Genomic DNA, 26,304 nt, shown 5'->3' on the forward strand with positions numbered 1-26,304 from the left:
GTGTCAATCATAATTTCTTTTTAAGTGAGTATTTAATTTGGCTAATTGACAGCTGGCTATACTAATTGTGATTTGGTCTGGTTTTTTTTTTCTGTCTCTAAAGGAACCAAGATATTGATAACCTCATCAAAGTGAATTCAAGTTCTTTCACAAGTGACAAGGCGTAAGTCTTCAAGGCTTCTCAGGCCCTGCTTTTCTAAGGCAGTGAGTAGTTTGTAACTATGAGAATGTCAGGAAAGGTAATGTTGCAAATCTGTACAAGGTTTATAGATTAATAAATAGCATTCCTTATACAGAATGATGAACATAAAATACAGACTAATTAACTGATGTGCACTGTCAGCTGAACAAGTAATATCTGTGGCCACCTATCATACATGCCTTATATGCTTCCTATAACTATTAAAGAAATATTTTAATATAGTTGGAGAAGGGGCATTAAAGAAAATATTGTAGAACTCATAGATGATAACTGTTGCCCCAACAGAGTGTAACAAAGCATTTCAATCAGCAAGGGCAGTGATCCATAAAGAACCGCTTGAACTTAGATTTTTGAACAGCACATCAGCTCAGTGTGTTTCAGGCCAATTTTCTTGTGGTCTGTAAGCAGCCCTTCAGCACGCAGAAAGGGAGGAACTGCCAGGGTACTGTGCTAGTAAGAGTTATGTAATATTTGTCACACAACACTGAAATTCTGCAGGTAACTTCAAGAATGATGTTCTAAACAGTAGCAACACATAAGTGTTGCCAACACATGATCGTCTATTTTACAGTAGTCAAACAGATACGTACATATACGTATATACACTTAGCTCTAACCTGTTAGTTGAGTATAATTTTTTTGCAAATTTTAATTCAAAGGGAATTTATTAAGATAGACTCCAAGACTTTGAGGCACTACTGAATTTTAAGACACATCTGAAGTTTTAAGATTAATAAACCTATTCTGCATTGAAGTAACCAAGTTACCAGTTTCACAGAGCTAACAGCCTTTTGCTTTTGCTTCTTACTTCTACCTAAAGAGAATCAGGGATTTTTACATTAGAGTGCTTTTCTTAGGTCATTCCATTCGCTAATTCACTGAACCATTTAAAAATAATTTTTAAAAATCCAGGGGAAAAACTAGCCATTAGTTTAATTGTATTTATGAAATTAAAAATATGTTTCCTTATATATAAAATTTATATGTCTTTGAATGCTTACATTTGCAGTAGAAGTACAGACATAATCAATACTTTGTCAACTACAATGATACATGGAGGTAATTTCTTGTCATTCCAGAAACAAAAATATGTGGCTATTTGGACATATTTTTAGGTGTCATCTTAAGAAGTAGAAGTTTCTTAGTTTAAATAAAAATGTATTTTTTGCAAATTAATGATGCAAACAAGGTTTAAGCTGCTTGGAACCTGTAAACTAATACTAAGTTCTTTGAAAGTTCATGTTTCTCCTTCACTGTCTTCACTGGCAAAGAACGATGTTAAACTATAGATATGATTACACAAAGCCTTTTTATTTTCTTGGTTGTACTAGATAATATTTTTTATTTAATTGTACAGAACTTCACCTCGCTAGTGGAAAATTGTAAACATATTTTCTTATTATGGTCAAAACCATAAGTGTTTGTAAATTTGGAACATAACTGGCAGTTTTGTTTTTCCTTTTAAATGTGTGCATAAATATATTTCTTTCTTTTACTACACTTTACTTCTTCCCAGATAGGGGGAATATTTTAACAGTTGTATTTGTTTGTTGTTTCAGAGGAAAAGACCTTGAGGATTTTACCGAAATAAATACTGCTGGGCAGAAAAATAAGAGGCAAGGCTTTCATAAACTTTCCTTTATTTACTTATAAAATGTTTGTGGTTGGTTGGATATTAATATTAATAGGTTCCATTCTGTAAAAATCACTAGAGGCGTAAAAATTAATATTTTTATTTTATTTAGACCATAGAATTTAAACTTTTTTAAGTTCCTCATTAAATACAGGCTAGTAAATATAAATAATTCAGTGTGGAAGAAATGCAGGTAGTACTTGACTTTATCTTTTTGCAACTCTAAATAGTCAGTGCACGACCATCAAAGTTCTTTAAATTAATGTGAAATGTTCCATCAAACTAAAAATTGTCCTTTAAATACAAAAGAGGAGTATCATAAATAATTTTTAAAAATCCTCTTTTTTCTTAGTATCATTATTCATTTTCAAATGAGAACCAGTGGAGCCTTTTTTAATCTTAAACAATTCTTCAATGGATAACATTATTATTTTTAATTACAGACCATTTAATATAATATATTACTGTAAAAATATATTCATGTATTATGTAGATAACATATGTTAATATATGAATTTTTTTATATGAAATCAGGTTTTTCACAGCCAGTGATTTATGACTTAATAGTATAAATCTGGTCACATGGTCCTAGAGATTGTATACAAACCTAGATAACAACAGTTATAAGAGGAATCTGGGCTGGATATAATGACAAAGCAAATAACAGACTTCGGCAGCCATTTCTGTAGCTCATGGTGCTGGTGCCTGTACTGAATGAAATTACATTATCAGGTTAAAATGATAGAGCCATAGTCAGTTTATAAGATGTAGGCAGGCCCTTCACCAGTAGCACAGCAACACAATGTGACACAGCAGTCATAAATTGAAACAAGAGAGATTCAGACTGGATATAAGGACGACTGTCCAGCAGTGGAGCACATTGCCTGGAGAGGTTGTGCCATCTCTGTCCTTGGAGGTTTTCATAACCCAACTAGAAAAAGTTCTGAGTAACCTGGTCTGACCTCAGAGCTGCCCCTGTTTTGAGCAGGAGGTTAGACTGGAGACCTCCCGAGGACCCTGAATTCCAACCTGAATTACCCTACAATACTATAATGAACTTAGCATTTGTGAGTAGTTTGACATTCTTTTGTAGTGTCACAATGGAGAGAAACTGAAAAATACTGAAGTTTGAACTGATAACTCTTACTTCATAACTAACTAATCACATGATATGAAACAGTTGGGTTACATACTCAGGGTAGTCAGGAATCTGCCTTGTGAAAGGCATATAATTTTTTTGACAAAAAAATTTTTTTTTTATTTGAATGTAAATAATACAATCCATTTAATACGTTTAGGTTAAATCAAATAATTTCATTAATTCTGAGGTCTTTCTCTCTTTCACAGAGATGAGGGCCTTGGTGATCACACTGAAGCGAAGCCTGCTGATGACCAAAGTAAAAAGCGGTGAGACTCAATTCATTGTTCTCTATAAAATTTAAAAAGCTGATATCAAGAGTTGTAGTAGTTTAGTGTGGTACCAGAACATGTGAATTCCTAATACAAGCAAGCAAAATTTGCATAACTTGAGTAAAATATCTGTATTATTTCTAAAATGAGCCTGATTAACCAAATACAACAATATAGCTGCATGTATTTTGATAATAACTAATAACTCAAACTTATAAACTCTTGTAGCGAATGAAAATGGCTGGTGATAAGATCTTAATAAGTATTTTTGTGCTTATCTAGGTGTTTTGTGAACTCAGCCAATAACACCTCAAAGAAATGTAACTAAATGCATTCATAGTTTAAAAGATTCACTGCTACTAGGTTTCATTATTTGGAAAAACTAAGATCCATTTTGGTCAATTAAAGTGAAGTTATGTTTTCAGGTACCATTCTGATGGTGGTTTTTGAATCTTCCATTTAGTTGTACATCTAAATGAAGAGGAAGAACTTAGCTATCTGTACACACAAGCACTTCTGCTGTTTTTTAATATAAAATATTTTTGTCCTAGTGGTCTCACTCACCAGTCTGACCAGAGAAGCATATGCATAAGTGAATATGCACAGTGAGTGAGTTCCTCTTTTAGTTCTGAAAGGGGGCCTGCCAGATTAGGAATCAAGCACAATAGAGGGTGCTGCTTCATGCAGCATGCTATGCATATAAAACAGTGACCAGCACTGAGCAAGGTTCATTTAGCAAAGCTTCAGACCTTGGCAAGCTCACTGAAATAAATCAAGCTGCAGCCCAAACATCCAGAGTTAAGGCTTATAATCATCAAGTTGTTTCAGAATATAACCTTTGGCAGAACCAAACGAGCAGCCTTTGTCTGAGCTGCTTTATAAAATCAGCTAAAACATTATTAGCATTTAGTCCTTAAATCCTATAATTTGTCTGACAAGGTTTATTTTTATGTTTGGTTGCATGTCATGTTTGTGACAGGGAAAACTGCAGGAGGCAAGGTTTCTTGTTTGAGTCGTAATCCTGCTTTTTTAAATAAGATTCTATTTAGCTGGTAATTTCTAATAAAAACATCACTGTAGTATACTAAAAAAAAAAAAAAGGAAAAATTGGAACTTAAATATAGTAAAAACAAGAATAAAACTTTACAGAGTACTGCCAAGAAAATGCAGAATGCTATCAACCACTGAGATGTTTCTGCACTGTTGAAAACCTCAGTGGGTACTTTGAGGAAACTAGAGTTCAATTAAAGTTAGATGCAGTTTCTGATATGAAGATACCTACCAGCATAAACCAGAGGTCAGTGATTCCGTTACATTTCACAAGCAACAATTTAACAACAGTGAGAAAAAGGTAAATTTATTTTACCTACTGTTACTAACCCAAGCTTCTAAATTTATGGCTGTAAGTGTAACTGAAAGCAGTGTAGCTCAACATTATTTCTAAAAAGTGCTTGTTTTCTTGTTTTGGGTTTGTTGTTTTTTTTTTCTAGAATAACTGAGCAAGCATATGAAAATCCTCCAAGGACTCCAAATAATCTCCCAGAAACAAATTACTCCAGTAACAGTGAAAGAAAGACCAGGTACTGTGAACAATTAATTGAGAACAATAATGTCTAAAGTGTGATTTCTTGGAGCGGGGGTGGGGGGAAGAAACCATCTTTATGCAAGAAATGTCAGGGATGTTAAGAAACCTCACATTGATCTGTGGAACCATGCCAGCCCCCTTCCAAATTCTGTTCCCAGGATCTCACGAACAGAAGCCCACAAAGCACAGCTCTAGTGCACAGGGTAGGGAGCACAAGACATACACTGTGTAGCTCTAGAGATGTAGCCGAGGCATGAAATTTAGGAAAGCAGTTAAGCCAAAATTCTTATATAGCAATAGAGGAAAGGCATTTCCTGCATATTAGATTCACCATGCTCTTAGGGAGCTTATTTCTTTCTGAGTCTGTAAGGGAAACATTATGCTCTTTACCCAAGTGCTTTGTTAAGTTCCTAAAACTATATGGGATGAATCTGAACCCACGTATCATCTCTTATCCCAATCACTGAAACTGCAACATGGGTTTCTGACTTTTTGACCAGGTACAAACTTTTTTAAAACCAGCTAGATTCCGTCTCTAGAAGCAAACATGTTGCAAATCTGAGTGAAAAATGTGATACAGGGATATTTAATAGAACTAACTAAACACCAGGGCTGTTGGTAACAAGAAATCATTGAAATAAAGCAAACATATTTTTCTTCACAATCAAATTGTATTTTCAAGAAATATGACAACAAAACCATAGAATATAATTCTTGAATTAAGAACCTTTTTGGATTAGGAAAATGTCTGTTCAGTACCAATGCACCTATCTATGTGGATTTAAGTATTAATGTAGACAGGACTGTTGAAAGTATTGCTGTATAGTGGTTCTGAACTGCCAGAGTCAAGGCTGATGACTTGGAAGGGAGAGAAGAAATCTTCTATTGAGCCTCACTAATAGGAAAATAGGTACTTTATGGGAACTATGGCCAACGTCCCAATCCTTAAGCTTATGTGTACTTGACCCTTGGTGTGGATATGACCAGGCACAGGGTATTTGATCTCTCCTTTTCTTATATTTGCTGTAGGAGGTTGGAAAGCAGTTGAAATTTGTGCATTCTGAAACTTCTGCATGGCCTTGAAGGCCCAGCCCATGAATTGGCTGAGAATAAAAGAAAATCTGAACAGCATACAATTTTAAGACTCAAAATGAATATTCAACACCAAAAAAATATCATTTTGCAGCATTTTGCAGACATACAGCTTCTGAGGTGTAATATTTTGATTATCTTTGAAAATTAAAATAGAGAACAATAATACAAGAGTGGCAGGGCAGAGAATGGGCTTCAATATGCAGTGTTACCTTATACTTGACAAAATTTATACCCTCTACATGAAGCTGTAATGCCAATTTAATTCATGAAAGCTTACTAAATGAAGGGTCTTTGCAGGTTATTCTTTCAGGGTTTATGCAGCTGGTTCTACAGAGTATTTATTGTTGAGTAGTTTGCTGTATAAACAAGAAATGCCATAGCAAGCAGAGGAGTGAGTGTTATGAACTGAAAGAATAGACTTGATCAGATGGGCAGTTCTCAGGCTCAGTTTTAACTTAGAGTCTTGTCAAGCTGCATTTGTTCGGAAAAGTTCTGAGTTTCCTCACACTTTCAGTTAGCAAGACTAGAAACTGATGCTTTGGAAATATTTTTGCTGTAGCTTCACAGGTTTTTTTTATTCTATACAGTACAATTCTTTTTTTTTTTTTTTTAAGATGTGGTTATATCTATTTGTGTGTATTTCAATCATAATACTCTAGCCAGTTACTAAAATCCAAGGAACACTGTTCTCTACACTGGGACAGGTGAGGAAAGTATTTTTCTCTATACAACTTTCTATAAGATAAACAGTGTTATTTTCAGGCATACTGCATCTATATATCCATATTATGGGGAGTGTGCAATGCACAATACTCACTTTGCCCTGATCTCAACCCTGATTTAACTAGATGATCTGAAATGTCAACTTGATTCAGCACTAGATTCTACCTCTAAATACAGTAAGTCGAATGGAAGATTTGGGAAAAACAAGCTTAACAACAAAACCAAGCACAGACAGGCCCATACTTCATAGGAATAGAGACATGATATTCCTCTGCCACTTTTCATTATAGTAAGAAACTTTAGGCCCTTGCACCATCAATACACTCCACCCTGTGACACGTCTTGTGTATGTGTCTAGCTTGGTTGGGGCTATAATAGCCAGAAAAACTCTTTCAAAAGACAATCTCTTAGCTTCAGTTTGCTTTCCTACTTGGTAAGCTTACTTTCATCTTGCCTGAAATGTAGATGGACCACTGGCTGTTCATTTGAGGAGATACTTTCTCTGTAGTGAGCAAACCCAGGTCTGCTACACCACTATTAAATAACAAGGATGTTGTTATGTTCTATGAAACGTAACAAAAACTTTTATCATTTAAGCTTCTCAGTAACTGTGCAATTTTAATAGATTTCTGGTGTTGCATAGAAGTCAAATAAGACTTATACACATTACAAGAGAAGGATGTAGAAAAGTGTATCTGAGCTGTGTAACACCTTACACAATCACATTATCAATCTGTTATACTTCTGCTGAAAAAAAGACATGTTCTGCAAAATACTCATGATTATAAAAAATTGCTCCTAACATTGCTAAACGTTATTCAAGAGTGACATGAAATGTGTAATCATTACCATATACCTTATGAATTTCTGGAGGATAATTAAATCAGTTCAGAAATGCTCAAAACGTGTATGGCAAGATGACTTCTTCACCTGTCACATACGTGTTCATCCCCATGCAAACAAACCTGACAGTTAAGCAACTAGAATGGGGCCTATGAAAAAAAGGAAGATTTAACTTCCCTGATAGTTAAATTCAGTATATTCCTTCCTACTGTGATACAAGGAACAATACAGCTACTGTGCATTACATATCACATATTGAACAGTCTGTATTATAAAGACCCTGACTCTACTTCTAGAGACATGTTGTAATTTTGTTTGGCTGTTTGATAGCTCTTTGAGGACTAATGAAAGAAAGGGAAAAAAAGCAAAAAAAAAATGCAGTGTGTCACCATTTCCTGATACATATCATTTAGGCTGGGATATCAGCACAGGTAAACCCAATACCATCACATAGATTTTGCTCAATGGGCTTATGGATTTAATTTTGAAATGTTGAAGAATCATTCAGCAACAGAACACAGTCTAAGGACACTATATTTGTCATTTGTATTTCTTTATCTGATATATTTTTCTTGATGGTTGTGAAAAAGAACTCACCACCAAGTATGATGATTTTTATTACAAGCATGTTACAGTAGTTTAATTTGCATATTATCATCAGTGTAGTGAAACGTTTAAAAATAAAAAGTACTGTTTAGTGATTGCTATGCATTCACTGCTTCACAGCAAATCTTCATATGGTGCCTATGAAGAAAATATAACTGGAAATACAATCAAAACTGTTTACTCTACTTCTGATCGGTAAGTACACATTAATAACATTGCAGAGTATCAAAGGACACAGACATTTTGCATAAGCATTCAAGTGTTCAGACAAAAGAGAGCAGTGGAAGTCACCATTAGGCTCGTGAGACAGCTTTTCATACAGAGCTCCCATTCAGTGGGATCTTGCCATCAAATCACTACCACAGTTCAGCAGCCTAATATTATGTTAGGCTTGTCACAGCTGACGTTTTAAAATATCTGTAGAAACAACAGCCAATGCCTTAAGTGATAGAGTTGGCTTTGTGATTCTGTAGGTTTCTACCTCAGGCAGCCGCTTACTCTACAAAATATCCTTCCTTTGTGAGAACAGTGTATGTCATGACCAATTTTATGTACAGATGTGGAGGTATAGGTTCACATGACAACACTTTTTGAAACTCTATATTTTCACACCAGTTAAGATATTCCCAAATATAAGAAAGATACTTGCTCAATTGGTAATATCTTACCTCATGGGGAAAAAAAAATGAAACGTGCCCACTATTTTCAGTTCAGGTAATTTGGATATTCCCAGTACTTGGAAATAATGAAACAGAAAAACTTGTATCCTTTCCAACATAAGTATAAGGAACTCTGGGAATGATTAAAAATTAGTACAATGGTTTATCACTGAGTGGAAAGGAGCAAGACCAGTTGATTTGGTAGTGCAAAACCACCACCAACAGTTGCATGTAGAGAAAATACAGACCGATGTCACATAAGAATGAAAAAAGAGCTAAGAAAAAATTAAAGTATCATTGTTCTGAATACCAGGTAGGCTGTTCTATATGTGTGTTCACTATAACTGCCATGAAGATGGGAATTCTGTTTGCAGTGCAGAAAATTAAAAAAAGTTTTCAGGCACTTCTGCAACACAGAGGAGAATTCTGTATCAGACTGATCAAATGATGGCAGTTTAAATTCAAGTACCAATTTACTTTTGTGATTAAAATGTTAAAATCATTACCCTCCACTTCATCCCCATTTAATATACATGCTCCTAGACATTCAGCAGCTTAATACAGTCTTATTACTGTTTGAAATCATGCAGTTCACTAAAGATAGCCACTCTTTCTATCAATGTATTTTTGCTACTTGACAATTATGGTTAGCAATTTGCCCATCATAGGAGCATGTATGTTACACCTGTCAACTAGAATGGAGGGAATATACACATGACATTTTTCCATATATGGCCATTGTGGTGTATACAAATGTCTTTCCCATGTAGTACACTAAGCTTATCAATTTTTTCCTTGAAATTTCAGTGGTAGCTCTTTTTCTGACAGCTGATGTTATATTATATACACAGGAGTATAATTGGAAAAGATATATGTACATACTGCAGGAAGCCCTTGGGCATAGATGCCAAAATGATCTTAGATGCCTTGCAAATTTGCTGTCATTCGACTTGCTTCAAGGTAAGAAGATTTCACCTGCTACTAAGAAATAGAACTTGAACGTAATACCTGCATTATATTACACATATAATAAGAGAATATTTAGGCCTTTGGCCTTCTCCACTGGGGAGCAGAGGAAGGTTTACACACCGAAGGAGAAGATTAATGTAGGAAATACTAGTCTCTCTCTCGCCCCTATGCAATCCCTTCCTCTTTCTTTCCATATCTCTCTCTCCCTCTTCCTCTATTCTCCCTCTCCCTGTCTCTCCTTCTCTCTGTTCTCTTGCAGCCACAAGGAGGATAAAGGATGCAGTGGAACGTATCCTGAATGGCCTACGCATTTATAAGCCTTCAGTTATACACGCTTCCACTCTGATACAGTGAACTATATCCTACATACACTTTCTTCATATTGTAAAATTTTATTCTGCTGCTTTTTTTTTTTTAAGTTTTGTAAATGTTCTTGATTAAGTGACATCTAAAATCATGGCTTGTGGAGAAACCACACTCCAAGGCATTAGTGAGAAGTATTAAAAATAAGCAATAGAGGTGAAATCATTTTACTCATTGGCGTCAAATAATTGCTTAAAATTAGGGTCCTATGGATAGTTCCTGCTGTAGGATAAAATGGTGTTGAAAATGGATATGTCTGCTTCAGTCTTATTTATTAAAAATTATGTAAAAGTCTTTTTTCCTGTTTCCAATAAGAATGAAAGCATAGAAGAAAGGTTTTTTTGCTTGTCATTCCAAAGCCTAAGCCTCAGCCTAAAATTCCCTCTTAAACTTTTCTCAGGGTATGCGTACCAGTACTCTGCCCTGTAGTCTGTTTTCTTTCTGCCTCATTTGTCTTAATTCCGCTTGCATCTTCACACAGAGTTTGTTGTTCTAACAAACAATACTCGGCAAAATCACCGCATTAGCATAGCTCATTTTTCTGCCCAGTCTTGCATAGCTTTTGCTTTTGCTTCTGACAGCAGTTCTTCTACCTACTTATTGCACGAGAAGTAACTCAAACCAGAATACAGCAGTAAGGTTACATATGCCTTTTGTCTCATATGGACTTTCTGAGCTGTGAGCAATAGAAATGAAATTTCTTCCGTGGAAATTACTATGTAATACTTCCTCAAATCTATTATTGCAAGTAAATACAAACTCTGGCTTACTTCCATTCTTTTTGGATGGATCAACCCACATAAAGAGGAATGGTCTTTTTATTCAGTTAGGGGTGTTAATATGTTGATATTGGCTGAATTATCTGCTCAATATTTAAGCTTATTTTTTTAAATTATATTCTTTTTTGCCACCTATTCCCAAATGGGGAACTGTCTTGCCATCAAAATTCAGGTTAAGTTTTGTATAACTACACATTTATGAAAGCATTGGTAAAAAATTAAACAACCAATGTAAGTCTGTGGTTCATGCTTGTAGTTATGTATTTAGCTAAGCAGTGCAATTTCGCATCATTAATATTCAATTAGCTCCTTACAAATACGCTGTATCCATTAGAGATTTGCTTGTAGCTGACAGCAGTATAAGGTCTTCGTTTCCATGTAAAGGTATATACCAAAAGTTCAGTGAGTAAATAATCCAAACTGTAGGGTTTTTTCTCTGTATAAAAATGCTAGATAATCTTGGGGATCAAAGCTTTGAAAACGTTCCCATCCTTTTGCTGATTTACATAAGGAAACATAAAATGACTGAAGAGAGCAGACTGTTTTACTAGTACCTTAATACTAACAGCCTATTTAGAAAATAAGTAGAAAAACATATTTCTGTAAAACTGGGAAAAAATCATCTAGTACTCTAAAATGTTATACTAATCAATACTGAGTGTTCAGTTTCAATTTCATACTAGCTCTAATGAGCATGCGTAATGTAAGGCAATTATACATTGTGGGGATCCTGGATCTAATCATTCACAGTGCCTTTAAATCCATCGTGTTGATACCACACCATTTCTTTATTCATTTAGCTGCAAAAGGATGTTCTGGGTAAGACTGTTAATTTTTAATTTTAATAAAGACTTCCAGTCCAAATTCATCTTAATAGACAGCCACTGTGAAGATTTTGGAAAGGCTTACAGCCCTTCTGGGATGGCTGGCAATTTCGTTACTGAATCGCACTGTAAAAGTAATACTGATTTTCACTTATCAGAGGATAAAATATCCAAAGAAACCAGAATTTGCCATTCTTTTATTAGGCTGCAAAAAAAGGGTTGATCTGGGTGTCAAGATTCTGGTTTATAGATTGAATTACTTTGCTCCTTGATCCACTCTGGGCTTTCTTTGTGATCTTGGGAAGTCAGCTTCTATATATATCTGTGTATTTTCATATGTGAAACATGGATGATGCTTCTCTATCTCAAAAGTTAGCTTTTTGAGAAATTTGTGAAAGCAATGTCCAGATACTGCAATAATGGGAGACATATTTAATGGTCAAGATAAAGTATCATAAAACATTTTTAAATAAGCAGGTTTAGATTCTTTAAGATCTACTCTGAGTTGGATGATTAAGTCTGATCATGCTTCCTTTGCTCAATGAAGAAACAAAAGGATCTCAAAAGGGTGATTCGTGTTATTTTAGAATAAATTTCCAAGCTAAGACAGAGAAACTACCCTTTGGAAATGTCTAGGGGAGGGAAGGTGTTGATGACTATAAAGAGAATTTAGGGAACATTTATCTATACTTAGATATCTGATTTTTAGATGTCTAAAGGTGGGATCTTCAGATGTCTAATTTAATATTCATGAAGACTACTCTTTCAGAGTTCAGACTTGAGGATATTGCAATATTCATAACCCCTATTCTGGTCTGAGGTTGCTTACTCCCTAAAAGACATCATGCTGGGAATGAATATTAAAAACTGTGTTGTTTTAATTTTTCTTGTTACTTTGACTTGTGTGTTGCAGTGTGAAGTGTGCAAAAGACCACTGGAAGATCTGAAAGCAGGAGACAGCATTTGGATTTACAGACAAACTGTGCATTGTGAGCCTTGCTATTCCAAAGTTAAAGGTAAGATACAAGACGTATTATAATGAACATAAGAAAAACATGTAGAGAACTTTGTTCAAATAACTTCAAGTTATTACAACACAACTATTGCTCTTGCTCATTTCTGTGTACTTAATCCTTTTCAAAATATTTCACTCAGTAAGACTGGGTTGCTTAGGATGATATCCAACCCCAGGCTCCAGACACAGTAATTATTCTATACCTTTGAGGCAGATCTTTTAAGGTCTCATTGTAATCTGTAGAGTCTTACCTGTGTGGTCAATGGAGACACCTACAGTAAGGCAATGGCATCTTGCCCTGAAAGGCACAAGAATAAATTGCAAGACCATCTGAGAATCAGTTTGTTCTAGTGAAACGAGTAAGTCAGGGTTCAGAGGCATTTTCACCTAATGTGGGTGTTCTGACCAATAAAGAGAAGATGGAAAATTTATTAAATTATTAATTCATAATACTATAAATCAGTACCTGTGTACCAAATAAAGACAAATGGAAACCTAGATGCAATGTTCTGATGTGCTGGTGTTCACATGTGTAGTTCTCCTGAGATAAGATCATGTTAGATAAAATTATATTAATCAATTTGTTTTCTTAAAATACTTTGTGTTATTATGCTATTGCAAAATTTGATGTGAAGAGTGAATTTTACAATTGATTAGATTATACAATTAATAAGGCATTGTGACGGTTATAAAACTGTAGAAAGACCTAGCAAGGATCTTTATATTAAGCATTACAAATTGACATATCCTGTTTCAGCAAATGACAAGACTAGACAGTCAGACTTCAGTAGATTTTCTAAAAAAATAAATTGATCTAAATTTTCATTGTATAACATTTAGAGAATACTGATTTGCTTGGCATTTCTGATCTATCTTTTCTCTCTTGCAGAAAAATGGATCTATTAATTTTGGCATACAGAAAGCATGATAAAGAAGCTCCACTACTGTTTAGTTAAGTGTATTGGCCTGTTAATTCAAACCACTGTGGAAAATGATTAGTTTTTATTGCTAGAAAAAAATACTCTAAATGCAGTCCTACTGCATGGTTCCGGAAGGAATTAATTCCATGAGAATTTAGATGCCTTTTCATACACACATTCCAGGAAGCAAAACAAGATGTTGTTCAGTATATTCATCAGATCTGTGAAAATGCTAAACTGTATGTAAAACTAAAGATAATTTATTGACATTTTCTGAACAGCGGGACATACCTATACATATGTTTTGAAGGGGCTTTATTCTCTTTACTGAAACCTCATCTCCTCAGATATAAAGATCTAGTATCTTTATATAGCATGAATGGGAGTAATCTTGTCAAAGATTAGTCATTTAAAAGCCAGTTATTCAGTTTAAAGTACTATTTTCATACAGATTGAGGTGTGTTCACTCTGTACCTTTGAGGAGAGAGATCGATCTCCAGAAGAACATTCTTCCCAAGTAACTTAAATGATAACGTTAATATGGAAGAAATCATCTTTGGAAAATGCATCTCTATTACTGCAGAGGGATTCTAAAGAAAAAAAAAAAATGTTAGAGGACTTAAACTCCATGATTGCAATTCTGGTAACTATTTTATGAGCATTTTTTTAAGAAGTGCACACTTAATAGTTGCCATGAAATATATACTTTGCATGACATTATGTTGTTGTATTTATCTTTCCTACTTTATTAAGCTCACTATCTAAACACCTTGGATGGATTAATCTCGCTTAAATGTAAACATCTACAGTGTCAACATCTACTTTTAAGTTATTTATCTATTCTGTCTTTATAGTCATACAGAGAAGTAGGTATTTTTAGGAAGTGATTCAATTGGTTAGATTGCAAACGTCTGTTTTACTGTGAGGTTAACCATGCTCTTAATGTACATCTTACTTTCCACGGTTTGCAAAGGAACCTGGAGTGAATAGTTCAGATTTCTAGATGTCTACATTAGGCCAGATAAAATCCTTCCTTTGAGACTACAGTGAAAGCATTTTTTTTTTCCTTTTGGACAGCGTACGTGTATTAAAGGATACAAACTGAAAGAAGAGTCCATGTTTTGTTATAATACATTTCCACAACACTCAATACTTACCTGTCTTATTTGCCTACAATAATAAATAGTTCAGTGGTTTACTGGACAAACAAAGGTGTTGACTACTAGTCTCTGCCATGACATGTTTTAGATCATGGTTATTCAGAACTGATTTTTTTCTCTTACCTCTCAGCTGAAAAGGACTTCTTGGATATGATCATGACAGAGTTAGAGTGCTCAGAGGCGGCGGGACCTTAGCAAGAGCTTAGAAGGGTGAAAAGTGCCAAAGCCATAGATTAATATTAGACTGTTGAACAGCTGTCCCAGCCAAACTTTCTCTCCTCGTCTGCACATTCAGTAGTGGAGACAGGACATATGGATGTCCGCGCAATTTAAACCATTGGGTCTGCAGCTGAATCATGATGTAATCTGTCTTGCCTGGCTTAAAAGATGTTCAGACTGATATGCAAAGGAGCCATGAAACAGTAGATAGTTTGTTTTGTTATTTTTATGAAAAATTCCTATGAATTAGTGGCAGTAGCTTTAATAAACCTGTTATTATAAATATTTTTTTCTGGTGTGTGTGTGTATTGCTATTGATGACATATTCTAATTAAACTATACTCAATATTACCCTGTCCTGCATCAGGAAACAGTGAGATTTGCACAACAGGTGGAGAAAATTAGTGGCAAAGATTTAATGTTACGATCACAAATTTGGTCCTGTTCAGAGACCAACACTTATTGCTACAGCTCAGTTACAATGGAAGATGTTAGATATTCATTTGAGCCACCACATCAGAATCCAGGACTGCTTAGCATTTGAGGGGATGAGAGATTTTAGCTCACTCCATTAGAGACCAGGAGCAAACTCTGGATCCAAATATCTGCTACTTAAACGCTCACTGACAGACAAGTAGCAATAAGAAACAATAAATAATAATTCTGTGCTCATTAATTCATCCTTGCTGAACAGCCCTGGTAATTTTGCCATGTGTTTTTTTGTTATTTTTTATTATATGTTGTAAGTTTGCTGAAAAGAAACACCGGTTTTGTGGTGCTTGGTATTTACCATATAAAAGCCTGGATGGCAGTACTCATTAAAAAAAAAAAAAAATCATATTAACATCTCAATACCAATGTATCAAAACTTAATTGTTTTTTGTCCTTTTTGCATATCATTAGTATGTGGTGTTTTATTTTTCTTTGACTAGTGCTTCCATGAAACAATCCAAACGAACAGTTTGCTGGCAGCTGTTTTAATGAGCGCGTTATCTTCAATAATGCATTAAATTAGACTGAAAAGCTGTATTGAGCAATGATGTACTAAATTATGTGGGGTTTTGTGATTCATCAGGCCCATTTTCTCAGTGTGTAATGGATACTTTATTTTACAAAGCTGGGGCATAGCTCTATGGGGGGAGAATCAAGCAGTAAGAGGAAAGGAGTGAAATAATGCATATAATACATATTGATGCACTTAAACATGTAGATGGCTTCAAAGCTACTGATATTTATAAGAACAAGGAATGTCACAAGAACTGTTTTGCTGTATTAATATATTCTGTTGTATCCAGCATATATTCTGTTTTGAGCCAGCAATGTGCCCTTGCCGCCAAAAAGGCCAATGGAATCCTGGGCTGCATAGGGAAAAGTGTGTCCAGTAGGTGGAGGGAGGTCATTCTCCCCCTCTACTCGGCACTGGTGAGGCCACAACTGGAATACTGTGTCCAGTTTTGGGCTCCACAGTTCAAGAGGGACAGGAAAGTGCTGGAGAGAGTCCAGCGAAGGGCAACCAAGATGATTGAGGGATTGGAGCATCTCCCTTATGAAGAAAGGCTGAGAGAGCTGGGACTCTTTAGCCTGGAGAAGAGAAGGCTGAGGGGAGACCTTATTATTGCTTACAAATATCTAAAGGGTGGGTTGAAGGAGGATGGAGCCACACTCTTCTTGGTGGTTCCCAGTGACAGGACGAGGGGCAATGGGCACAAGTTGGAACATAGGAAGTTCCGTTCCAACACACGGAAAAACTTCTTTACAGTCAGGGTGACAGAGCACTGGCACAGGCTGCCCAGGGAGGTTGTGGAGTCTCCTTCTCTGGAGATTTTCAAAACCCGCCTGGATGCAGTCCTGAGTAATGTGCTCTAGGCAATCCTGCTTTGGCAGGGGAGTTGGACTAGATGATCTCTAGAGATCCCTTCCAACACTGAAGATTCTGTGATTCTGTGATCCTGTGTAGGTTATTACAAAACGCTCAGGCTAAGCATCCCCTCCCCAGCAGTGCATAATGCAAGGTGACATCGTCCTCTCATCCTCTTCCTCTTGTAACAAACACCTCTGTCAGTTTGACAGGACATGCTCTCTGTTACTTCATAGGGCCTCCTTAGCTAGGCTTGTAAAGAACTGGTCAACATCAAAGGAGCCTGTACGCTATCCAATAGGTCAACTCTGTTTCTTGCTCCTTGGTACAGAGATGTGTGTCATGTTGTCATGTTTGGATAGTTTCATGTGTGCAGTTTATTTACTCAGAACGTATATAGGTCAGAACTCTGCTACCCCTCTTGCCTTCCTTGATGTTTTCACATAATCCCGTTGTTTATGATGCAAAGTATCTGCTTTCCTGGTTGTTTTTGCTTCCTGATCATACTTGCATGTTGCTCACTGTAGCTACTCTGTTACACCAGGAGGTGGTTTTAGCTTTCAGTCAAGTTGGTATCAGACTACGAGGGAGAAATATAGCCGCCTTTTCTCCTTTCTGCTGCACCAAAACACCTGGCTTTTCTTCACACCAGCATAACATCAAAGACACCCTTCATTCTGTAGAGAAAGGATAAAGACACTTAATACTTGGGTAGGTTTTATGTGCTGAAGTCTGAAATTGTTGACCAAAATAGCTCTGTTTAGTTGCTTAACAGATGCAGGATCACTGAGATCTTGAACTCATGAAGTATTTCCTTCTTTGACTTCAAAGGCCTCCTGTCCTGTTTTGAACTTTGCCTGGTCTGACCAACCCAGCTCTAATCTCCTGCATCAGTAAAACTGGGACTTAGAAACATCCCTTGCATTTCAGGGAGAAGAATCTGCAGATATTCTCCAAACATGCTGTTTGTCACACACTCCTGAGATCAGACCCCCTCAAAATTCTCCTGACAACTACCTCCTTTTAAAACCATGGAGTTGGTGGGTGTTCTCCTCTTTGAACAGATCACGGGCCCTGAAAGTGGGAGGGCCAAGTTCAATTCCTCCCCTGCCATACCTATGTTTTAACCAAGTGGTGTAACACAGCGCAACAGACTCATCTAAAAGAGATGTCCTTGTTAATGTTTTTGCCACGTTCCCTGACCTGTGCAGGGTGGATCCTTATGGCTCATGGACCACAGGATAGCTGCACTGGCTGCACGTTTGCTATCTATGTGCCTATTAACCCCTCAGGAATGACTGTTGAATAGAAAATATAGAGACAGTCCTGGCAGCAAAAAACAGATCCTGGAATTTCTCTGCCTCATCTTAGTGGTCTAATTCATAATTAAAAGCAGTCTGAATGATTCTCTGTTAATGACGCATTCCTTTCCTTAATGACGCATTAGAGGAGTTGCCTGCACTCAGATTTGTCTGGAGCAGGATGGGGAGGGAGCGGAAGTTTGGGGTTTTCCATCTGAGAGTACTAGAAATGTCTTCATATGATTATCTTTGTATCTTCACCTTTCTAGTCTCTGAGCTCTTCTGGACAGGGACTAACTCCATCTGTCTGTGCCCAGCATCGCGGTGGCCTCTGGGTGGTACTGCTGCACCTGCGTAAGTGGCTCAAAAAAACCCTCAGATTTCACCTCTCTTTCCAAGCAAGCTACTTGTAAATTTACTAATTTTGTGGAGTTTTTATAACTGTGTCAATTATAAATTGACAGCTACAGTCTCATAGCCTGTGCCAAGACTTAAAACTGGTTGCTTTTGTCCTGCTAGAGTCAATATCTGAGTATAATTGTGCCAAAAGCACTTAGGTCTGAGTCTTGGCATCGCTGTTCAGTCATCAGACATCTGTTTAAGGAGCTTCGACAGCTACTGTGGTCAAAACAACGGGCAGCCAAATTTTAAAACTACCTACTCAGGGAAAAAAAAGAAGACAATAATTTCTGGAAAGAAAATGCAGAGGTTTTCTGGCATTCAAACTGTTTTTCCTAATAGGGGGAAAAATTAGTGTTCACATGTCAAAATACCCAAAAGAAGCGGGACAAGGATAAAAGCTTAAGAAAAAGACGAAAGCATTACGCAAAGAAGCCAATTAAGGAAGGACAATCAGAGATTTTGGAAACTAGGGATAGCAACTTAAAAAGTAATAGTGCTGCCATAAATAATGATGCCATTGAAATCAGTAGCCAAACTTGACTGTGAGATGAATATTCCAGAAAATGTTGGTCTATCTTCCTATCTTCTGGTTCCTCTGGGGAGTTTCCACCCATGTAACTTTAAATTATGCTATCCTTGTGTGTAGTTCAAATCTTCACGTTAGGAATGGGAATCCAGCTAGCCGTACTTGAAGCATTACAATCTCGGACAGCCAAATATTTCAAATTCTAATATTTGGAAAATCTACAAAAGTATACAATTGATAATGCATTTGAACATTGCTTTTATCCTTTTACCAAAGTAACAGGTAAGTAAAAGTAACAGTAAAGCCTTTTGTAGTAAAACAACAGTTTTCTCATGACAAAATTCTCCATGAGGGCAAGCGTACCAGCTGTGACATGAATGACATCTGCGGGAAGCTGGAGGAGGAAAACAGCGAAAGTGCAGGATTTTTTCTGCCCCTTCCACTCTAGTGTGAGACATGCCTGATACTCAGTCAGAAGAGAGCACGTGCTTTGAGAACTTCGGTTTCTGTTTCTTAACTCGGAGATCACTAGGACTGTTTAAAAACTCCCCTGCCTCCTAATTCAGAATCAGGATCTCCTCAGTAGAAACATAAATGAAACAGGGGAACGGAGGCAGGAGGGACTTGGAAAGAAAATTGGAACAAACACAAGGAAAAGATCTAGAGAAGAATATGCTCTTTTGTAATACCACAATTCATACATCTTTCATCAATCCAGTGAGTGTACTCAAGAAATGCCTTTGCCACACCACATTTCTTCTGTTTCCAGATTGTCCCAGAAAGGGCTGATTACAGAGTAGCTCTCCTCCAGCCTCAGAGGTGTGTCTGATGCTGACCGTACACCTGCAGAATGGACAAAAGGGACATAGAACCAGAAAGACTGATCAATCCATCGCCACCCAGATCCAGGAGACCTGCCACAGCAGGAGGAATGGCAAAGGTTTTTATGCTGGTCTTATAATCTGCTGCAGGACAGATCTCAAGTACTCTGCAAATTATACAGTATATGGAAGAGAGGGTCTCGAAAACAAGTTTGGATTTAGGTTTTCAAACCTAAAATTCCCCTCTAGCTAACTTTGCCACTTATTGGATCTTTTGCGAGCGAGAGATATAGAAAGGTTATAAATAGTGCAAGGAAGGACACAGTGATCGAGTGATATAGATAGTTTATAGATAGTGCAAGGACAAGTTTTTGCATGCTAGGCTTTTTTTTAGATCCCCACCTGACAGGAAAAAAGAAATCACAAAAATAAACTACATGGGCGTTTCTGGATATTCAGCAAAGATTTTTGCTTGATCAGACTGAACTTGGATGAAAGTTTAGGTACCTGTTTTTTGAAACCATTCCCCATGTGAAAATTTAACACACGCACTTTGACACAAGGAAAACCTTCCAAGCAACTGCAAACTTTCCATGCTCTTTTGACAGTCATTCAACCATGGCATCAGCGCCATTCAGATGTGCCTTCTCAAAAAACATATTTGCTGCTGGACTGAGGGGTTTTTGCAATGTTTAATTTTTCCTAGATGTGTCACATAACCAATGCTAAGCATATTGCTGATTAATTTTTTTAACATGGTAACTTCTAAAACATTTTACAGTATCATAAAGCAGTTGGCCTGTTGGCCTACGCTTACTAAAATTTTGCAAGCTGTAAAAATCTCTTAGTTATCCATAGGATGGAGCTGCTAACATCGATAGTAAATTTTTTTCCACTTTATTGCAAAGCTGCTGAATTTCTTGAATCTGGTTCTCCAACTATATGCAGGCAGACAAAACTAAAGATGACAGAAGATGAAAAAAAGAAAGAAAAATTACCAGAATCAGTTGAACTCTCCAGTATATTCATGTCATCCTGAAACAAGGCATTTTTCCCGTGTCAACAGCCACTGTTCCCTGAAGACAAATCAAGCTGAAAGTGGGATTCTTGGCAAAATGTGTCACGAAGTTTTAGCCTCCAGGAGAGAAGCTGTACTTCTGTCACTATGATCTTCACAATTTTACAGTCAAACAGCCTATCTGCTACTTCGAAAGCTTTACTTTAACGTTATCAGTTAATTTATTAACAGCCTTGAACTCCACATCTCCCCCTCTACCCTCTCCTTCTTATTCATCAGCGGTGAGGTTCTGTGAACCAAATTATATTCTCCAATATACATGTACACTGGAGATGATGCAAATGTTCAAGCTTCTTTGAAAGCATAATTAGTCATCGTTCTCAATGAAGGCTCATCAGAAAGAAACAACCCATCCTGATTTGTAAGATTCGGGCCTGATGCTTTCTGTCTATAAGGAAGGGAAGGGAAGGGAAGGGAAGGGAAGGGAAGGGATTAATGCATTTGAAAGCCAGAGTGATTTGATACGGAATTGATGACTGAAAATAAAATAACAATCCATTAAATTAGAACTGTTATGCGTTGTTCTGCCTAGACAGATCTACAGACTAGCAGTTCCTAAGCTTAACGCATAGACAATATCTTTGGATACAATAAACGCTGATTTTCTGGAGCAACTGGGAGAAAATGATGAAATTTTGGATTTGATCCTATTGAAAATCCATTCTAATAGTGATTACAATGTACTTCAATTTAATATTAATTCAATAAGGAAAAAGCCGGAAGGAATCATAGTAGTTTGAAAAAGGAAATTGTATAAAAAGGAGAAAGCCAATTAGCAGGAAATTAGCAACAGCTAGGAAGTAAAAACATTTGCAAGAGACGCTGAGAATGAAGAACCTATGTTGCAACTCCAGGAAAAATGTTGAACTACTCAAATATTTTAGCACAAATTTATAAATCGAGGAATAACAAACTGCTAGGACCAGGTAGTATCTATGCAAAAGCTCTACAGCAGCTGAAGCGTGACATTGTTGAACTACTCACAAGCATTTACCCTATCATTCAAAGCAGGCTTGGTGCCAAATGAATTGGAAGCATCAGCTGGGACATCAGTCTTGAAAAAATATGAAAGCTGCTCGAGGGAAACTACATTTCAGCTCGTCTGATTTTCTATCAAGCCAATTTGTACAAATTATAATAAATAACAGAATATAGAGGCATCTGGTTATGTATGATAGATTGGAGGAGAGTCCACACAGCTTTTTTAAAGATGCTCAAGAATATATGAGTGTTTCTGAAGGAGACAATATGCTTTTGGGTAAGCTGATTTCTTTAACTGAGTATGTTTGGATTTACAAGAAATTTTTGTCACAGGCTTTCCCTAAGCTATCACGACATAAGAAAGCATGGAGTATTAACAGAAAGGAAACAAAGGGTTAGAAAATTCAGTTTTCATTATGAAGGGAGACAGGAAACAATGGGAGGTTCAGCCCAACTTCTGTGGGGGCAAAGCTATATAAATTAGGGCTTGTCAGCTTGGAAGAGAAGCAACCGAGTTTTATAAAGTCATGAATGACAAAGAGAAGCTGAATAGAGAATGATTAATCATTCTGTCTTTCTCAGAAAGCCACAACTAAGGGACACCCAATTAAATTACTAGGCAGCAGATTTAAAGTAGATAATAGCAAGTAGTTTTTATTACAATACATAATGAAATTGCAGTGCTAATTGCCATAGGGTGTTGTAGACTCCTAATGTTTAAATGGTTTAAAAACGGGGCTCAGCAAATGTAATATTATTACACATTGGTGGCTATCAAAAATAAATGGTCCAGATGTCTTGATTTGGTGACTTCCGAAAGATGGAGAAAATCCCTCAATGTTTGTCTTGTTTCTGAGATATTTTCCTTACAAAGCTACAACCAGCCTTTGTTAGAGACAGAATACTGGATTAGATGGACTTCTGCTGGCATGGTACTGGCTCTATTTTTATAAAACTACTTTCACAGTCATTTTTCAGACTGGAACTGCACTTTAAAATAATCTCACCAGACTTGGAGTTTACTGTCTGTGCCCTGACCTTATTGCAACACATCTTTTGTACAGCCCAGACTGGATTACTGCAATTAATTCTTTACTGGCTTGCCTGAAAGGCAGGTCCAGCCTGCAGCTATCGCAGCATAAAGCAACAGGCTTATTAACAGAGAAGAGCAGATGGGATTTGTAGACTTCCTGCTTCTTTGTTCTCTGCGTTAGGAGTCTATCAGTAACTGTACTAATTCAGAAAATCCTACTATAGGATACCACGTAAGTAGCATCCTATAGCAGATCTCTGCTGATTTAGAGCATATAATTTCTCAGGTCCAGGAATAACAGGTTTCATGGTCACGTTAGGATGCTTGCGGTTGGTGTTAAACATGTTTATCAATGCCTTAAAAAAAAAAAAAAAAAGACCATCAAGTCTTCATTGTGGTTTGTAAAGAGCTTATGAAGTTGTGGGTTGATCAAATTCATCAACTAGTGTTGGGATACTGAATGGAGCTCATTAACAATTTATAGTAATGTCAATATTGGGAGGAGAATAATTTGTGTTTAAAAAACCAAACAATTAGGTCAAATATTTTAATGACTACGGTGTTTAAACTGTCTTCACAGAAGATGAGCGGTCCAGCATGAAGGCCATGAGGCAGTGTGTTTGAGAACACACATTGTATCTGCCAGCATCTCTACATGAAGCTACATTGTTAGTGAAATTACATGTACCTTTAAATTAGAGCAACAAACACAAGACAGCAAAATGGATTTTTACCCTTTACGAGATCAACCCATCCAAGAAACACCTGGAAAGAAGATGGGGTCTCTTACGCTGACTGTGAACACGGTAGTTGAACCATGCACAAGTTTAAGCTGGTTTCTGCCATACTACTGGATGGAAATTAGGCTCAAAGCAAGGAAGAGACAACCTTCTGGACCATTTTTGGGTGGGAAAAGATGTAATGAGCCTGATCCTGCCTCCGATCAATTCATCTGAACTGCCTGGAAAAGCTTTTGTACCCATGCTAAGGCACAATGCTCAGTCCTAAGTTTTTCTCCTTGGGAACTCAGCCCGAAAAAGTGTTTGCAGACAACATTTGTGTGGGCAGCACCAACAGTAGAAGGCAGTTGAAAATTTGCAACTACTTTCACTTGTAAGTGAGGACAAGCATTTCCATGGTGACTCGTAAGATCCTGTGCCATGATGACACATGCTGTAGTGCGTCTCCAAATGTGTCTCCTGATGTATCTCCAAACCGGTGTCTGCATTAGATTTTTTTTTTTTATTGATGAAATATCCTGACCACATTGTCATGTTCACATTCTGGGAATTGAAAAAATCAGACTCCTGTTTCCTGGGGTTTTTTTGCTGGCCAGCTAAATAATTTTGCTTGCCTGGTTCAAAGAGAAAAAGTAATTCTTCCATTTTGAATCTCTTCCGAGTATTTCCTCTGCCTTATTGCATCACCCAGCACTGACATTATCGTAAACAACTTCTTGGCTTTTTTTTTATTGTATATTACCGATATCTAATAAACTCTGTATTGCATATGCTGCTAATTATCTTTTTTTTTTATCACTTTACAATCTTACTGGATTAGCATATGCATTTCTAAGAATTAAGGCTAGTACCATTATTAGTGATAACAACCTGAGATGTATGCCTTTTGCCCGGGGCTAAGCACGTAGAAACTCAATTCTTCTTTTACTTATGGGAATAAAGATTACAGCTATCTGTAGTAGTGAAAACTGGATTATGTTACTCACTCTGATGACGCATGGCAGAACTGGGGCCAGGGGGTTTTTACCGTCTCAGCATTTTTCCACTTCTTTCTTCCAAAGAGACAGAGGAGACCAAACAAAAGTTTCGGATTAAGTGCTATCTGGTTGCAATCTAGTACACTGGGGGCTACGTTTATTCTCCTCAGTGATAAAAGTTATATTATCTGGAAGCCAGTGCTTTGTGCTGTGCTGTAGCTTCCGTTCCAGCCATTCTTGTAGTACCAGTTGTTATTATTTGCCCTTGTGAGAGCACTTAAAAGACTGACAGACAATAGTGCCATTGTCCTACGCATGTGCAGAAGAAAGTTTCCAGAGAGAAAAACTGAGACAGCCTGGATGATTTCAAAGTTGGCTTATGCCCTGAAAAGAGAGTTAGTGTCTGAACCTCCTTACGTAAGAAACCTGGGACAGTGATGAAGCACGGTGAAGACAGCGGTGGCTTACTGCTACTACTCTGCCCAAAGCTGATGCTCAAGAATTGGGTAGTGACTGACTGATAGCTATTATTAGCGGCTGGCTGAGCAACTTAACACGCTTCCTGGAGATTTGTTCCCTGTTTCCTATCAGAGCTTCAGGAGACTTCAGGACAGTGACTTAGGAGGTTGTCCCCTGTAATTGTAGCTGGGGGAAACAAACCCAACAAGGGCTGTGTGATGGTTGAGCTGTCTTGGGCAATACTGACTCTCTATACACCTGCTAAGTGGGAGGAAGGGACACAAGCAGTGGTTTCACAGATTCACAGAATGGTTAGGGTTGGAAGGGACCTCTGGAGATCATCTAGTCCAACCCCCCTGCCAGAGCAGGGTCACCTATAGCAGGTTGCACAGAATGCCATCCAGGTGGATTTTGAATGTCTCCAGTGTGAGAGACTCCACAGCCCCTCTGGGCAGCCTGTTCCCGTATTCTGCCACCCTCAAAGTAAACAAGTTCCTCCTCATGTTAAGATGGAACTTCCTATGTTCAAGTTTGTGCCCATTACCTCTTGTCCTATCAGTGGGCACCACTGAAAAAAGACTGGTCCCATCTACCTGGCACTCTCCCTTCAAGTATTTATTAGCGTTGATAAGATCCTCCCTCAGTCTTCTCTTCTCCAGACTAAAAAGACGCAAGTCCCTCAGCCTTTCAGCACCGGGCAATGAAGGACAATGTAAAAACACGACCATGAGCGAACGTCATTCATCCCTCTCTCAAGCAAAGACTTGATGGTTACGAACCCATCTATCTACGTATCTGGACTGTGTTATAGCAAGTCATTTCAACACAAGGGCACCTTTCATCTCAGAGGCTCTGCTATACACACGCAGTTATGTAGTTACGCAGTTTCCTACTACGCCTGGCTCAGTCCCCTTGCCTCACCACCAACGCATCACCAAACATACATCCCCCTCCTCGCTCTGGAGCAAAACTCCTCCAACCAGCGCGTTTCAACCCCACGAACGCCGGCTTTTGCCTGAATTCGTCCCTTTCAGGCCCCAACAAAGCCTCTACTCGCCGTTCCCTATTCCCATTCCCATCACACTTGCAATCTGCATAATTACAACCCCGGCACCACCAGCCT

General features: G+C 37.4%; 1 protein-coding gene across 1 annotated transcript in view; it reads left to right on the plus strand.

The window, feature by feature from the left end:
• Positions 1–14,981, plus strand: part of SCEL (sciellin) — a 43,148-nt gene extending 28,167 nt beyond the window's left edge. Inside the window, exons 8-14 of the mRNA XM_009894033.1 lie at positions 104–163; positions 3,183–3,242; positions 4,736–4,825; positions 8,218–8,292; positions 9,608–9,716; positions 12,605–12,707; positions 14,917–14,981. Coding sequence (XP_009892335.1) covers positions 104–163; positions 3,183–3,242; positions 4,736–4,825; positions 8,218–8,292; positions 9,608–9,716; positions 12,605–12,707; positions 14,917–14,981 — 562 coding nt within the window. The remainder of the gene's footprint in view (positions 1–103; positions 164–3,182; positions 3,243–4,735; positions 4,826–8,217; positions 8,293–9,607; positions 9,717–12,604; positions 12,708–14,916) is intronic.
• Positions 14,982–26,304: the final 11,323 nt, after the last annotated feature.

Source organism: Charadrius vociferus, unplaced genomic scaffold (genome assembly GCF_000708025.1).
Source record: "Charadrius vociferus isolate BGI_N301 unplaced genomic scaffold, ASM70802v2 scaffold11, whole genome shotgun sequence".
In the NCBI taxonomy this organism is placed as follows: Eukaryota; Metazoa; Chordata; class Aves; order Charadriiformes; family Charadriidae; genus Charadrius; species Charadrius vociferus.